The 17,873-nt window shown below is 32.8% G+C and overlaps 1 protein-coding gene across 1 annotated transcript in view; it reads left to right on the top strand.

Moving 5' to 3' along the window:
- Positions 1–321: 321 nt before the first annotated feature.
- The window catches only part of LOC143224220 (potassium voltage-gated channel protein eag-like), a 98,106-nt gene continuing 80,554 nt past the window's right edge, over positions 322–17,873 (top strand). The window contains exon 1 of the mRNA XM_076452642.1: positions 322–800. Within this exon, the coding sequence (XP_076308757.1) occupies positions 722–800 (79 nt within the window). The 5' untranslated portion in view covers positions 322–721. The remainder of the gene's footprint in view (positions 801–17,873) is intronic.

The following is a 17,873-nucleotide window of genomic DNA, read 5'->3' as shown; positions in this document are numbered from 1 at the left end:
ATTGGTTTATACTACTAGTCAGGAACACAAGTCTTAAATCCAGTTTCAGTAACTAGAAAAAATGAGGTCATTTCTTTTAAACTTCACAAATAATATTAGAATCCATTTGCCAAAACTTATCTTTCACACAAGTCATTGGGAAAATGTTAACTGTTGATATTAAAGTTATGTTAACACACTGTTGAAACCAGGACGCAGAAGATTACAACCTTTGTTACTATGACGATAAGCATGCGCACTGTTTCCTTTTAAGCTACCTGCAGCGTGGGCACACAACGTCCTCGTGCAATCACAGAAGTTAGGAATAAAAGCGCTCTACATTCTCGTCTGCAGGTTCATTGAGATCTACTAACTGAAACTGCACGATAGACATGAAAACATCTTATTTGTTGACAGTCAAATGATAGAATTACCAAACGCTAGAACTAGATGAACACCTTAAATTTGATCGACTGATGTTCATTGAGGATAATAGAGCCCCACGTAAATAGTTTTGTACAAACATTTTTTACAATACCAGTAAATTAAGACTTCCCTAAACGTTAAACTGGAGATTTTATCTGTTAAACCATTGTTCCTGGATCAAGTTTGACATTTCTTGCTGTTGACTAGACGTTCAAGCAGTTTGAACTGCAGATTTTATCTGTAAAACGGTTGTCGACTTGGTTTTCTCTGGTTCTGTTGAATGTAAGCCTCACTCCTTATTGTTAGATATGACATAATGCCAGGGGGAAGAAGAGGTCTTGTTGCTCCCCAGAATACCTTCCTGGAAAACGTCATCAGGAGATACAATTCATTTGGTAAGTTTGTCTCCATAAATCTCTCATGCACAGACGCAAACAAGTTATTTTATTGCTTAAAAATATAAGTAAATGAATAATGACAATGTAAAATTGTCACTTTTCATAGGTAAGAAATAGGTGCTATTAATAGTTTTATTTAGTCCATTGTAATGTTTGTAAAAACAAAGTGATGTCTCTTAAGCCTTGCATATAATATTACGATTCATTTGCCAAGATTCAACTCTTACACTGGTACTAGCTATTGATGTTAAAGATGTGTTAGTATACAGTAAATAAGTAATGATATATATAAATCTGCCTATGTGTTTTTTTTTTTATTTCACGCAAAGCTACACGAGGACTATTTGCTTTAGCCGTCTCTAATTTAGCAGTGTAAGACTAAACGAGAACGCAGCTAGTCATCATCACACACCGCCAACTCTTAAGCTACTATTTTACTAACGTATAGTGGGATTGACCGTCACATATAACGCTCCCAGACTGAAATGGCGAGCTTGTTTGATGTGAAGGGAATTTGAACCCATCACCCTCAGATTACGAGTCCAGCACTCTAACCACCTGGCCATGCCGGGCCCTGCCTGTATGTCTGACTGTTGACAAAATTCGTTTTATTCAGAGTTTCACACCAACATCGATAACGCAGGAAGTAGATACGTGTAGAGAAAAAAAAAAACAAGTATAGAATCTCCAAGGGACTTTGATAAACGAACAACTTATTATATCGAAACGAGATGCAAAGTGTTTAATTTCGTTATATGTTTTGATTATTACTTATATTTGCTTAATAAGTTTACACATATGTGACACTCTTTACCATTTTCATTATCATATTCAAATCGTGCAGTTATTAATACTGTTTCAATTATTCTAATTTAATTAAAGCACCACTTTGTGATTTTGAATAAAACACATAGACATATAGTATAATAGTTTGTTTACATAAAACAGAAAATTCATTATAATACTAAAAAATTAAAAATGTTCCATTACCAGTTTGTGTCATCGTCATTAACTCACAACGGAAAATATCTATTCCATCTTTCAGGCATAATCCAAATTCAGGTGTTATACTAGTCAGCAGGGCACGGCATGGCAAGGTGATTAAGGCACCCGACTCGTAATTCGGATTCTCTAGCCTTACACTGCTAAATTAGGGACGGCTAGCGCAGATGGCCCTCGTGTAGCTTTGCAAGAAATTTCAAAAAGCAAACAAACATTTTTCTATGCAACTCATAAATTGAATGAATCCTCAGTTAAGTTTAGGTTTATTATAAACTCTTTAAACACCTAATGCTTGAATTATTCTCCACAGCTGCTGACTATTCTGACATCTGTGGTTTAATCATGTTTGATAGATGGAATATTCTTAAAGCTTTTGGGAGCTATGACCACACATATTTAGAATTATGGGTTAATATGACAAGGGCTGATAAACGAACAGATTTTAGTCTCACTGTAAACCTTTTAATTTGTATTTATTTCATTATCGTTGTATAGTGATGAGTTTATCAGCTATTTAAAACTAATGTAACTTATAGTCTTAGCATTATTACACGGAAGGACTGCGTTAAAAACAGAAAATCCACACCTTTGACTAATTATATTGGTCTGTTACAACTTAGAAAACGAACCGAAACAAAAGTAAATTAAATAATAAAAAAACGCTGCAGTAATTGAAAAGATCCCATGGTACAAGCTATAATGTGGGATTATAAAATGTACCCTACGTTTTGGACATGACTGAGGAAATAGGACTCACATTGCGGTGGGGATACACCGTCTGTCAGTCTTAACATTCATTCACCAGTCTCACATAAGAAATGAAAGAGTAGCAACAGATATACAAACAGAAATTAGGAGAGCGAGATGTGGTGTGTTCAAACCCACACCTCAATATCACTCTTCACTGCATGTAACAATTGTGGGAAGGTGACTGTTCTCCAAAGTATGTATGTATGTATATATACCTACTTATGATTATTCAGAATTTGTATAAAGGGAAAAAATTCTCAGAACCAACTTTCCATTAAGAGATTAAGAGTTTAATGGGGTAAAGGTCACCATCCTACATTAATAATCAACCTAAATTTGGTAAACTATATATACAGCAGAACATAAGCAGAAAATATTTAAAAAAGAAGTATAGAAACAACGAAGATGGAGGAACACTTAGTAGTCAGTATTCAAAACAGAAAACTATTCGTTATTAGTCTCCGCTTTCAAAGAACGGAACTTGTCAAAAGTGGAACTTCCTAATGTTCATTAATGAATCGCTATCCTAACAAGGAAGAACGTGTTAACACAATTAAAGAAAGAGAGATATAACTAAAAGTTTCTGTATAATATTTCCAGCTGTTTCATGTGTTTACACGACAGTGTTTGTTTTTTTTTCGTTTGGAATAACATTTCATCGCTTTCGTGCTTGAAAAGATAATCAGTCATCAATGAAGATTAGGACGTTTTTCTCCGAAAGGTCCAGTGGATTCTGTCACCGTTCCTATACTAATCAGTTTTATTTAATTCTCATGCTGTTAAAATATTTGCTCAGTGAAAAATCTGAAATGGTTAACTGATAAGAAGTTTTTATTTCCTGTAAATGTATTTTTTTCTTAAGCAAAGCAGTTTAGTAAAGAAACCGAAAATACTTTCCATGCAATTCATTCAGGTCATCCCATAAGTAATGTCCGAAAATTTAATACAGAAAGTGCAACATCATTTCTGTTGGTGTGATCCACTTTGAGTTGCTGCCACTCAATGCAACGATTACATCAGACTTCTATTGTCAACAGTTAAAGCTCTTGAATGTTGCACTGAAAGAAAAGAGGCCTGCTTTTATCAATCGTAAAGGTGTTGTGTTACACCAGGATAATGCACGGCCCCATACAGCAAGGATAGAAGAGCCATACTGGGAAAAACTTCCACATCCTCCTTATTCTCCAGAACTTTTCCCATCTGATTATGATCCATTTTGAAGTTTGCAGAACTATCTGCAAAAAAATGGGAAAAGGCTTGGAACACATGAAGATGTCAAAAATACCCTTTCTATGTTCTTTTCCTCCAAACTCCAAGAATGTTATAGAAGTGGCATTCAGAAACTTGTGAATCGTTGGCAGGAAGTAATTAATAATAATGGATCATACATTATTGATTAAATAATATTAAAAGCGTTTGAAATCCTTTCTCTTTTTCTGAACCTAAAATCGGACATTACTTAAGGGGTGACCTGAAAAAACGTCAGTTGTGAAAAACAAAATTAAATAAAATTATAGCCTTATGCTACTTCTAAGTCTCTATTCATATTTCGCAGAAGAAAAAGATTACACGTGCAATTATATAGCTAACATGTAATATATAATTTGAGTTATGAATGCCTTCTATGCTACGACGAATACTTTTATTTACTACAAGGTGAGGTACCTGTCTTTTGTCCAGGTTACAAATTTAAAAACTGCAGATGTTGATGTTATTTTCGGTAACACATATATCCCAAGTCTCACACAATTTATTTATAACATATCATATTATTACAGTATTCGTTACTACCTCACCTAAGGTTTTGTATAAGCTTTCAGAACGATGTATATACTTAACACATAATATACACTGTGTGGTGGTCAGATTATCTTTGTAGGAGGAGGTGGCGGTAGCAGTGTTTTCTGTTACCTGATTTCAACATCCAATATTTAATGTCCTTCCACACTGTTTCACGTTATTAATTAATTGACGATCATTGGACGTACGAGTCTGACGGGGTTGAGCCATAAGGTGACATGTCAAAGTAAGACGTGGGTATAACTCAAGAATCGACTTTTTATATCATGATTGTTGTTGTACATTAATACTTCATCTGAGTTCATTATTGCATTGGTGGAAATCATTGTTTTTATTGCATCCCTCAATAGAGAGTGCAAGTACACTCTCTGAGATATGTAAGGCGTTTGCGTGTCCTCCTCCCTCACAAAGTGTGTACTTTGCGTCACAGAAAATATACGTTTTGTTGTTGTTGTTGCGTGGTGGAAAAGCATGGTGCTGTCAATGAATAAAATTAACGACTTTCATGAATAACAATAAATGTTCAATAACAACAATAATTGAGATGGAGATGAAGGGGTTGTGAACCCTCACTAACATGCCCCTATTCCCACAAAGTTTGATTGATAATAACTTAGGGATCTAAATGTGGTTAGATAAGGGACAAACAGACAGACACACAAATTTTTGTGCTTTATATATACAGATTTACAATACATCTGCTATTTCTAATCTAACTACTTTTCTTCTACAGGCTATCCGCCCATACTTTTTTTTTTGGGGGGGTGACTCTAATAACTATGACTGTTTATAGACAATATGGGATTTAACAATACTATGTGAAATATTTTAGAAACTATCTCGTGACACAAGTACTTGATCAACTAAAGTTATAACGTACCGAACTGCAGAAGACCTAACATAATCATTTTTAGGAATAAAATTAAAATAGTAGTCACTTTTTTATTCCTTTCTTATTCGTTTTTTTAAGTTGGTTTATAATTACATTGGTTGCTATTGTGATGTTGTAAGTTGATACCTTTGAAAACACTATGCTAGCCATTACATCAAACGCTTTTTTTGCGAAAGATCAATAGCATCGTGTCTGTCAGAATCTTAACAGCAAGGCTGTAAGCTTGCAATGGATCATAGAGATTCATTTTGAGAAATATTCCTGAGGTCTTATTATTCTTACAGTATTCCCATGTTTCGGATCTCACATGGTATTACAGCTTGTGTCCTCTTAACGAGGAATATGTGGCATGGTTGCTTATATTGTATTTACAGCTTGTGTCCAGTTACCGAGGACTACGTGTGATGGATGTTTATATTGTATTATAGCTTGTGTCCTGTTACTGAGGGTTATGTGTCATAGTTGCTTATATTGTATTACAGTTTGTGTTTTGTGAACGAGGACTATGTGTCATGGTTGTTTATATTGTATTATAGCTTGTGTCCTGTTACTGAGGGTTATGTGTCATAGTTGCTTATATTGTATTACAGCTTGTGTTTTGTGAACGAGGACTATGTGTCATGGTTGTTTATATTGTATTGGAGTATGTATATTTTTTACAATAATCATGTGTGATGGTTCTTGATGACGAGAAACCCATTTGAAATAAAAATGTATTTCAGAACGGCTGGTATGGCTATTGACACTTTTATTGATAAGCAGAGAACCTGAAGATGGCCTGGGAAGGTCGAAATGTTGTTCTTTTTTTATCAATAAAAGTGTTAAAACCCATACAAGCTGTTCTCATATACATGTATGATGGCTGTTTATATTGTGTTGGAGTTTGTGTCCTGTTAACGTGGTTTATTTGTGATAGGTTGTTTACATCGTATAAGAGTTTGTGTTTTCTTAACGATGATCATCTGTGATGGTTGTTTGTATGGTAGAATAGTCTGCATTTTGTAACCGAGGGTCATGTTTGATGATTGTTCATATTGTATTGGAGTTTGTGTCCTGTTACCAAGGGTCATGCGTGATAGTTGTTTATATTGTATTGAAGTTTGTGTTCTGTTAACATGGATTATTTGTGATAGATTGTTTACATCGTATGAGAGTTTATGTTCTCTTAACTAGGATCATGTGTGATGGTTGTTTTTATGGTAATAGAGTCTGTGTTCTGTTAACAAGGATCATGTTTGATGATTGTACTTCATTTTAGTAGTTAATATATAATGTGGCGACAAGTTGTGTGAAGATTATTAAATAAAAACATTATAAAGAGAGATAATTTTAGGGTAAAACCTTTGAAACATAGATTGATCAAAAGTACAGTCTTAGGGGACCCATTTAAATGTGAAGCGTTGCTTACTTTAGATTTTTTTTGTTTTAAGAAATATAAATAATAAACCTCTCTTTCTCTTCCTCTCTCTAAACTTACCAATAAAAATAAATATAATTACTATCAAAACAAGCATGATATTAAACGCGCTGAGATCAAAGTTCCAGTAAAGGAAGAAGACATTGACTTCCTTAATCATCATTATGTTGAATTGTTTTAAAAGTGGAAATATTTATAAGCAGTATCACAGTTTACATAAAAATTTTATAAACACTTATACATCTTGTTTATTTCAATTTTTGTATTAAAAATATTAATCTTTTATATGTTATTGTACAATATCCTTATGCAACAATACATTTAAGGACATCAGTGAAAGGGTTTGTCATGCATTTCATTCTTTAAGAAATCGCATAGTCAGAAACATTAACTTAGAAGTAGAATAACTAATAAAAACAAAATGACAAACATTATTATTCGTTAGTCCGTGAACACTTCGAGCAATATTGGACGAAGCAAGAACAAACTTGGCAGGTGAATTCAGAGTGTCCCGAGGGCTGTTCCTGCTACATGGCGTATCCCTTTAGCATAGAGACTACAAAATCTCCAGAAGATCATTCGTTCACAATGGGGTTAAAGAGTTTGCTGAACTCGCATGTGGTGCATCAGAGTTTCTGTTCTTGACTTCATCACGATCCTCGTAGCGCCATTTTTGAAACTATATTCATACTCCCTCTCACAAGGCTTAGCACAATCAACCTTAACACACGTACTCAGGTGTCCTAACAAAGTTTAATTTCGTTTGTAAAAGATATAGAAATAATTATGGATAACGAAATAACTTGACGATCAATTATTCCCACCGTGAATCATGACGGAAGGCGGTGTTTTGAACTCCGCAGTGGAGCGCGGGTATTCTATGCTAGTTACAACAATAAGCACATAACACACTTCCACAGCCATCACTTATTTCGTCAAATGTATTTTATCCAGACATCAAAACTAACCTTTATCTCGATAAGAAACCATTAGGTGAATAACAGTCTGTGAAAGATCAGATAAGAAAGCTTTGAACCACGCCTTTTAATCACCACCTGAATATAGTAAACAACGTGTTAGGCAGCATTTGGTACAAAGTAGAACAGCACAGTTCAACAGTATCTTCTAATGTAATTTAAACTTATTGTAACTATATTGATTAGAACTGAGAGTAACTTATAAATTAATAAAACTAATTCTATATACTAAAGTAACTAGAAGTATACGATGTTATAAACCAACACACAAAAACCTAAAGCCCTTAATAATTAGAATGAACTGATTCGTTCATACACTTCTTAACAATATTTTCAACCGTAAACCTAAAACTATCTTCTGTACTAGAGATATTACAGTTAGTCCTACATAAATACACTAAGTTAACAAATGTAAAAATTGATAATGAAAACGTAAAAATTATACATTATAATAAAAAATATCAATATAAAATCCACTTCAAAGAAAAATATAGCAGTTATTACTAACATAATACATGAAAATCAGCTGTTTATTTTTCCTATGTTCTGTCAATGATCCTGCAAACCCTAGTTGAAAAGATTTGGAATGTTTCTTTTGAACAATGATAATGCGAAAACATGAGTGATTCTATTATTATGTTGTGTTTGATTTTGGAATGTTTTAGTGAAAAAATATAAATTGTTACATGTATGAAACTTTGTTACGAAAAATTTGTATTAAAGTATTATCGGAGTTTTCACCTAATAGTGTCATCTGCGTGTGGTTTTTGGGGATTAACTGTGCTTTACGAGGTGTTGTGACAGTCGCTATACAAATATTTCTCTTTATATTTATATACAATCGAACGATGCAATTACTAAGAGGAACTGAACGTGAGAAGAGTAAAATGTAATACATTCTACCGTTTGTAAATAAAAACAGTTCAGAAGAAGGACGCTCAAAAATATTATTTTATATCTATTTTTCTTAATACCAATCAATGGTGATGATTTGCAAAATGAATTACACGTAAATAACTTTATTTTGGTTTTAGTTAATATATTACTTAAAGCCTTAGTTTATAATAACACCATTGTGCATAATCAAACTCTTATCCCTTTTCCTTCTCCCTCACGAATTTCATTGTAGCTATTGGATTCAATAAAAATTGCTACAAAGAAATTGCCTTCCTAAAATTGCCCCTAAATTGGAATTGCTCCTCCACAAAAAAATAAAAGTTAATAGATTCATATTTTTATTTTGTGGAATAAACACACAGTTTTAAGTACATAAAACACGTTTTTTTAAAAAACACTATGTGCATACAAGCATATGTTTAAAAATTCAGTTTATAGGTATCCCTTTCAGGTTTACTTTAAAAGTCACAAAATAAAAAAATAATAATATATTTCTCATTCATAAAATAACTGAAATATCGAGTACTTACACAAAGTGAAAACTTATTACTTAAGTCACAATTTGTGTTTAAATAACACTTGTGCATACCAAATTGCTTCAACGTCTTGAATAGCTTTGTAAGTTTTCAAAAGCATAAGCCATACAAAAATATATTAAATAATTTTGTTCAGTATTTCACAACATATAATGTAATTTTAGATTTTACCAATGCACAAATATTCAGCAATGTTGTAGAAACATTGTGTATTAGCCAGGGTTAGTGTTAAGTAATCATAAATACAATATTTTAAACTGGAGGTGGGCAATTTTATTGGGCAAAGCAATTTTCTGAGGCAATTTTCCTGATACTTAGTTGTTGATATTTAAATTATTCGTTAGCAGCTGGAGTACCCGTACCCTGTATGGAAGTTATATAAATTAATGATTAATAAAAGGTTATCTTAGGACATGAAAAGTTGCTTCCCTTATCTGTAGTTATAAAAAAAGCAAAAATGCCCATAAAAACACCAAAACACAAAATGTGAAAAGGTAAATTTGTATGTATCCCCCCAGAGAGCTAATAAACCTCGATACCAAATTTGGTAAGAATCCGTCTGTATGTGGTAAAGTAGTGATAAAAGCACAAAATCTCCCATAAAAACCGCAAAATGGAGAACTGAAAATTTGTATGTACCCCGCATGAACTGAGTGAACATCCACATCAATTGTGGTGAAGGTTTGTTTACATCCTGCAAAGTAGCTATATGGCTATACAAGTTGACAGTAATATTATACTTATATAGATTTATCATTTCTTAAAATTATATTTAACCAAGCTCTGGCATAGTCTACAGCAATTTCAAATCCGTATTGAAAAACTATTAATATATTATGATTGTTAAAAATTCAATATAAGGGTTAGTATATAAAAAACTTAACGTCTCCGTAACTCTACAGAAGCTTTAAAACAAATATACTTATTTTCCAAGCAACATTTAAGTAACTAAGCTGAGTTTTTCAATTACTCTAAAGTCACTAGATTAAGTTTGTAAATAGCATTTAAAATGATTAGGATTAGTTTTTAAACACTTAAAGTAAATATATTTAGGGTATAAACAGTGGTTCAGTAACAAGGGTAAGTTTCCAAGCGACGCGTGAAGTCAATATGTTTATTCAATAAACAACACTTCAGTAGCTAAGATTAAGTTTGAACCAACATTAAGGTAAATAGGTTGAATTTCAGCAACTTTTCAATACCATGCACCACATATTTCACTAAATACATAACAAATATGAACTCGTAAGCCAGAATACTTCTAAAACTTTTTGTTCTCTTAATATTAATTAAATAATTCACTGAAAGTTCCAACATTTTTGTTACATATATTCGTTAATAAAATTTTGAAAAATACAGAAATAATGACAAAACTTATGTTGTATTGTCTTTTTGTATGAAAGCAATTTGATAAATGTGATGGATTTACTGTTATATATCAACTTTAATAATGATATTTGTTTGAGTTAAATTTGTATTTAGAATGTACATAACTTATACTGTTAATTCTCTATATCAAAATTCGCACCTATTTACCAAAATAGTAGAAGATTCTCGAGTGTTAGAATCAACATATGTATGTGCGTAAACGGAATTGTATCTTCTATATTGTTGTGCAGACTGAATTTTCTAGAAACTCTCCTTATGTCTATAAATATAATCAACGCGACGCGCGAAAAGACAACACATACTATTACTTTGCTGTAATTGGCGTGCCATAAACCTCGGAAGTTATAACTGTGGTTAACGTTTATTAATTACAAACTTCAGCTTTATTGACTAAGAATATTTATAGATTTCGAACATAACAGACCAGTTAATTTCAATGGATTTAAATTGGTCATTAGTATTTTTACGAAAACATTATATAACTTCATCGGTGAAAACTCAACGAAGAACGCAGAGCCAGCCTATATCAGCTCAAAGTTAATTCGCTCGTCGTGAACCCCCGAAAAGATATCCAGTCCCAGACCAAATAGAAGACTCAATATTGTTGGTAAATTCATAAAACTGTTGTACATAAATAATTATTTGTAATAACCTGTCTTATTTTAAATTAAATTATTGTTTGTATTTAAAAAAATTAAACTGTGCGTATCAATCTTTTGCAAATATCATAAATGTGTTACATTTCAACATTTAATTAATTTCTAGGCTATTTGAAAGTTTACTAAGCAACATAAAGAAATTTTTGTAATTAAAGAATTACATAAATGAGGAAGTTACTAAATGCTGAATAAAACAAATAATGATAAAACACTTCATGAATTAAAATAAATTTTCTAAAATACGAAAATAACGTTCAAAGCGACAGCCTTTAATATAGTTTCCATTGAGAAGAAAAACATCTGATAAAGTATAAACATCATATCAAAAGATATATATATAAATAAAGATAAAAAAACAGATAAAATTAATTCAGAATAACAATAATCGATTATTGCATATACAGTAGACAGAAAAAAAGAATTTAAAGAACATTTAAACAATCAATCTTTTCAGTGTTTTTGTTTATATCTAGAAGTTGGAATTTATGCATAGGTTATTCAGGTATATATCTCACTGTCTTCACATTTTCAAATGCCCCAACAGTTCAAAATGCTTGTGGTTTTCGTAAACTGAGAAAGTATGACGTTAGAAGCGTCGAACGTCAGAAGGCAGTAAAACTTGCTCACGACATTACATAGTAATTTATATTACCAAAATGTAGAGTGTATATATATATATATCCGTTTATTGTGTGTGTGTTTTTTTTTTGTATTGTAAAAATGGTTTACTGCAGAACTTTCGATTGGTACGATAGATTTAACATATTACCAGGTTTAAATGTAACAAAAAAAACACATTGAATTCATATCATGAACATAGAGACTGCGCTATTAACATTCTGTACACTTTAAGATACAATGTTTTGATTATCACCCCATAAAACTGACACAAATGAATACGATTATGTTAGAAAAATAGGTAAAAATCCAACGCCATACCAGCAATATTAGACCCGGCATGGCCTGGTGGTTAAGACACTCAACTTGTAATCCGAGAATCGCGGGTTTGAATCCTAGTCACACCAAACATGCTCGCCCTTTCAGCAGGTGGGGGCGTTATAATGTGATGGCCAATCTTACTATTAGTTGGTAAAAGAATAGCCCAAAAGTTGGCGGTGGGTGGTGATGACTAGCTGTCTTCCCTGCTAAACTAGGGAAGGCTAGCGCACATAGCTCTCGTGTAGCTTTGCGCGAAATTCAAACTAAATCAAACCAGCGATATTTACTACTGCATATGATTGGTGCTCAGTTAGTGTCAAACGAAATACTTGAGAGAAATCGTCTTTTCAAAAGAGGGCTTTTAAAATACGACAGTGTGAAAAGATAAAACTACTTTTCATTTAGGTGCTGTTTAAAATAGATGAGATCAGGAAAATAATTTCAAAATATTAATTAATGTAAAATTTAGATTTAGAATTTTTTTTTTTTTACTGTTTGTATAAGACTTATGCGTAAAACCTTCCAATGGAAGAAAAATGTTACTTTAATCTAAGAAAGCCTTTATAAAATCATATATATCTTGATCCAACTGTCAACATAATATATGTCTGTATTCTTTGATAGATTGTCTAGGCAGAGTATTCATGATGAAACTTTGTAGAATGGACGACAACTGCCTTTTGTGGAGACACAAGTGTAGAAGATGAAAGGCGGAAAACTTTCGAAACGTCGTCCTCTACACTTGTGTCTCCACAACAGGCAGTTGCCGTCCATTCTACAAAGTTTCATCATAATATATGTTTGTTTTTATGATGTTTAAATTATCTGATTGAATCAACTCGATATGGTTGAATGTTATTAGGATTAAAATTCATACCAGTTTTTGAGAAGAAATGTCTGGAAAATATTTAAAAAAAAGGTATTTAAAGATTGATTCGTTGTGATATTTTGCTTCGTCTATTCTAGTGCATACTATAATGTAAATAATGTATTGGCTGTCTTTGACGTCGACATATTACGCTTGTAGAATCTAACTAATCTTCACCATTCTTCGAACCTCTTGATGATGAGCGTACATACTTAATACATTTTGTATGTGTTATTAATTATGTAAAACCACTTATTTTAATTATATATGTTTTGAAGCATATTAGGTCACCGACTCGTAATATTACAAAGAATAAGTTGATTAAGTGTCCTTCGAATGCTCTCATTTCGAGTTACGCCTCCTAAGTAAACTACACTGTGAATGAAATAAACTACCAGGTTGTTATTTAAATCGATCAAGTGTGCTGTTGTATTAGTTCTAACAAATTGAACGCTGTGGATGGAAGTGTAGTTAAGAAGTCGATAATTCCTTGGATTCATTAATTATGACCTGAAATTATTAACAAAATCCTGCTTACTTTTAGTGTCATTAGAGATTCGTCATCACTGCATGACGAATCACTTAGTTTATTCACTAATATCGATATTGTTATATTCAGTATGATATTTGACTGTGTCGGTACGCAGTTTAAACATTACTAACTAGTTAGTTTCATTTTTTTATTGGCAGGGTCAGGTGGTTAAGACACTCGGCTCGTAATCTGAGGGGCGCGGGTTCGAATCTCCGTCACACCAAACATGCTCGCCCTTTCAGCCGTGGAAACTTTATAACGTGACGGTCAAGAGTAGCCCAAGAATTGGCGGTGGGTGGTGACGACTAGCTGCCTTCCCTCTAATCTTAAACTGCTAAATTAGAGACGGCTAGCGCAGATAGCCCTCGAGTAGCTCTGCGCGAAATTCAAACCAAACAAACAAACCACTTTTTTAATATTGAGGTTTATATTCATCATGAACATTCTGTATATGTTGAGTTTTGTTCTGCATAACAAGTCTTATGATGGATACAAACAGACAGCTTCAACATTTCCGATTTTGTCAGGTCGGCGTCGAAACATGTTGTATTTAGAGCTGAGTAAAGTATGAATACGTACGTTCAATAGTTTTAGTAAAACATGATCAGATGTTGTTTAATGCTCAGAGCAGAATCAACTTACTGTACGTATATATCCTTGACTTTAAACTATTATTTCAAATACTATATGATTTATGGTTTGAAGAACATCTATATACTTACGCGATCTAGTAATGTATAAACGTAAGAAAAACAGGTTATCAAAATCTGTATTCTTTTATTTATAATCCTTTAAAACCACAAGAGCACCGTGAGTCTCTGTTTACCCATAGTGTTAGAAAAGAAACAGACAATTACGGGCTCTATTTGAATGCCCATAATATTAAAAAAACAAAAAAAACAACAGGCGACCACAGGATGCTGATAATACTTGAAAGCCTGACTGATAAGAGCTGTGTTATTACATTACCATATTTACGTCTTTTCCACCTGGTATTTTATTGCCGACGGGTCAGTTCTGTATGTGATCATTCATGGGATCTTGAGCCAGTTTCGTTTGGTAAGAGTTCTGGATCGATATCAGAGCTGTTAGAAAGGAATCACTCTTAACGGTAACAGTGCCCTATAGATAAACATGAAAAATATGAGTACAGTCAACGAAGCAACAACAGCATGCTTATGTAAAAGAAGGACCCGTACAGCCTGTTAATTCATTTTTGTTTTTCCTTTCGTTGCCATCATGTGTTTGACCGTAAGTTTTACCATTCATTTATAAACTAAATTCTCAAATTTGGACTTGTCGATTCTAACACTATTTTCAAAACTTTGCTCTCTGAGTCTTAAAAGACATCGTAAGAATTTTTAAAGTAACTAGTTATTCAAGGTATTTTTTATATATTATGCTGTCAAAAATGAAATATAACTTAACGATAAAGGTTGCAATAATGTACACGTGCAGTACCTGTTGAATGTACTGATTTAGGGATATTTTACGAAACGTCTACATTCATCATTTTTTGAGAAAAAGCTATATTTTTCACATAGAAATTGGCATTAGCTCACTTAAGAAAAGATAAAAGATACCAAAATTGACAGACGGATCGAACAAATTAACACCCAACGGAAAATATCTTAAAACAGATCGTTACTAAAGTTTCAAATAGGATTCCTCTTATTATTACTTAGTGCTTTAAACTCAGAAACGTTTCACGAATTCTGAACAAAACATTTTAATCTCCTACAACTGAACAGTCGCCTTAAAAGATATTTTCTGAAGTTCCTGTTGCCTCCATCCGGAAACTCAGAAGTTTAAAATATGTACTTAATAACACAAAAGTAAATTACACCTCACTAAAGAATGTTTGTCATTCATGCGATAAAGCTTGTTGTAAAACTTCGAATTCATAAAAAAATACTGTCTCTTTCTGATAAGCACAATTAGAAAAACTTTAAAATTTCTAGAGAAATTACTTGCACAACTCAAAATACTGTTTGCTTCACACAACGTAAAAAATGCAATCATTAATATATATAGGGCAGACCCAAACGACTCTTAAATAGCGTTTCAACAACCATAAGTCTTCTTTTAACACCACAAATGGTCTACCTGTTGCCCAACACTTTAAACAATCCTGTAAATCTATTAGCCTGACTCTCAACAATATTGAAACCGATTTCAAAACTGATAGAAAGAGAAGAGAAGCCTGTTGGATTCAACTTTAAACACTGTGTGACGTTTGACCTTAATGAATAAATCAGTGATTTTTGATTATTCATTTGTTTTGTGTCAGAAATGCAGTTTTCTTCAACCGTGATAGAGAGATTCCTACTATGACTCTGACTTTTGTTGTTGTTGTTTTTCAAGTACAAACTTTTATCTGGTAGCTCCGCCATAGCTTCACCTATTTGAGATCTAATTACAGTTTTGGACTCAGGAGGGTGGTGATGACGTTCCCTCTAGTCTTACACTGCTAAGTTAGAGACGGCAATGGCAGATAGACTTCATGTAGCTATGCGTGAAATTCGAAAAAACAAATACTTATCACAATGCATTGAAAGCTACTCAAACAGTTCGGGAATTCCATAGTAGCGTGCATGACGTCACTTAAATTCACTTTATTACATACTTTGATTTAATCACCACTCCTAGTTTGCCCTCGAAGACGAAAGGCTGGCCTTTCGAAAGAGCTCGGATTCTAGAGAGTATGGTATTTTTAAGTTAAATTGATTTCTTAAACCTACTTTGTTTTCCTGACATTGTGGTCTCCTGGTGGGACAGCGTGAAGTTTATTGAATTCTAACACTAAAATTTGGGCTTCGATTCTCTGCGATGGAAATAGCAGATAGCCCAACGCGGCTTTGCTCTAAAACAAACAAAATCTAATATCATGAATATAAAGAAAGAATCTCTGTATAGACTATTGTATCAAATGAAAAAATAATTAAAACTCCTAAAAACGTCTGCGTATATAGTAAATAACAAGAAAAAAAAGAATAAATGGAAAACGTCTAAAATAAAATGTCGATATATTTTTAGACAAGTTTATGACGCAAATATTTAATATTCCCACTGCTTGATCCTTGGTATATATTTCAACCACTAAGTTCTAGGATTATATAGATTAACAGCTATTCTTCCAATCATACAACCATTTCTTTTATTGATGGCTTTTACACACAATATCGAAGTTTGTCTGTTTTTGAATTTCGCACAAAACTACTATCTATACTTGCCGTCCCTGATTTAACAGTGTAAGACTAGAGGGAAGGTAGCTAGTCGTCACCACCATGGCTTTTGACTCTGACGTTTTTCTTTTAAATTTGGGTCGGTTTTTCGCGGCCACCCAGAGGTTGTATATAACCGAAGGATTGGCTTGAAAATTTAAACCAGTTAACAGCAACTTTCTTAGTTTAATACAACAAGGAAAGATGGCCATATTCCTCTTGACCTCCGACCTCTGTTTTTACCCGAGAAATATAAACAATTTCCATTAGTTTACCTTGGCCTTTGATGAATATTTACTAAAAACTGAAACTTTGTTGTTACTTAGTTCTCTAATACCTTATTAGATATGCAGTGTGTTACAGTTTAATATCGCCTAAAAGTATGTAACTACAGACGTGAATGATAATTTTACCAAAATTATTATCAAGTCGAATCTTAAACTGTTTGTAGTTAGCCAAAGCGTTAATGGTTACAAGTTACAAACCTAGTAATATTTCAAATATAAGCAACGAGTGAAACTTTATTACAGAATTGAGGAAGAACAAGACAATTGCACTCTTCACAAATACGTCATTTATTACGATCATGGTTTCACCAGTAAAGACATCATCATTAGTTTTTGAACCTACTTGTTTAGGTGACATCAAAATAGGAGAGGGGGGTGTTTACTGAATTTCAGCGCTAAAATCCAAAGTTCGATTTCCCGTGGTGGATATAGTAGTTATCCCAGTGCGACTTTGCTCTTAAACAAACAAGGCCTTACATCATCATTTGAAAAAAAAAAAGCCATATATAAATGAGAGAAACCATGGTCATAACATATTTTGTATTTCTGAAACGTTTTGGTTTAGTTTGTTTGTTTTTCCTCAAATATGGTATTTGGAGATTTACCAAGTGTAGACAGTTTCAAATATCAATTATATGAAACTTTATTAAATATTATATGCGTGGGTCAAGGTTCACAATGGACACAGCTTGTGAATTTGATGTCAGTCACCTATATACAGGGTATCCCAGAAATCTGGAACCAAAGGGAAAATAAACATTATATTTTTAAAGTTAAACAAACGATTTCTAATGTCAGTTTACATATTTGAGGAAATAAGATACCCTGATGGCACAGAATATGTGTGGCTGTTAATAACATGTAATTTTTGGGTAACCCTGTATTTAAAGGATATTTTCTA

This window comes from Tachypleus tridentatus, chromosome 8, assembly GCF_004210375.1.
Source record: "Tachypleus tridentatus isolate NWPU-2018 chromosome 8, ASM421037v1, whole genome shotgun sequence".
Classification (NCBI taxonomy): domain Eukaryota; kingdom Metazoa; phylum Arthropoda; class Merostomata; order Xiphosura; family Limulidae; genus Tachypleus; species Tachypleus tridentatus.
The sequence above is the reverse complement of the archived record's forward strand: the minus strand, read 5'-3'. Positions and strand labels throughout refer to the sequence as shown.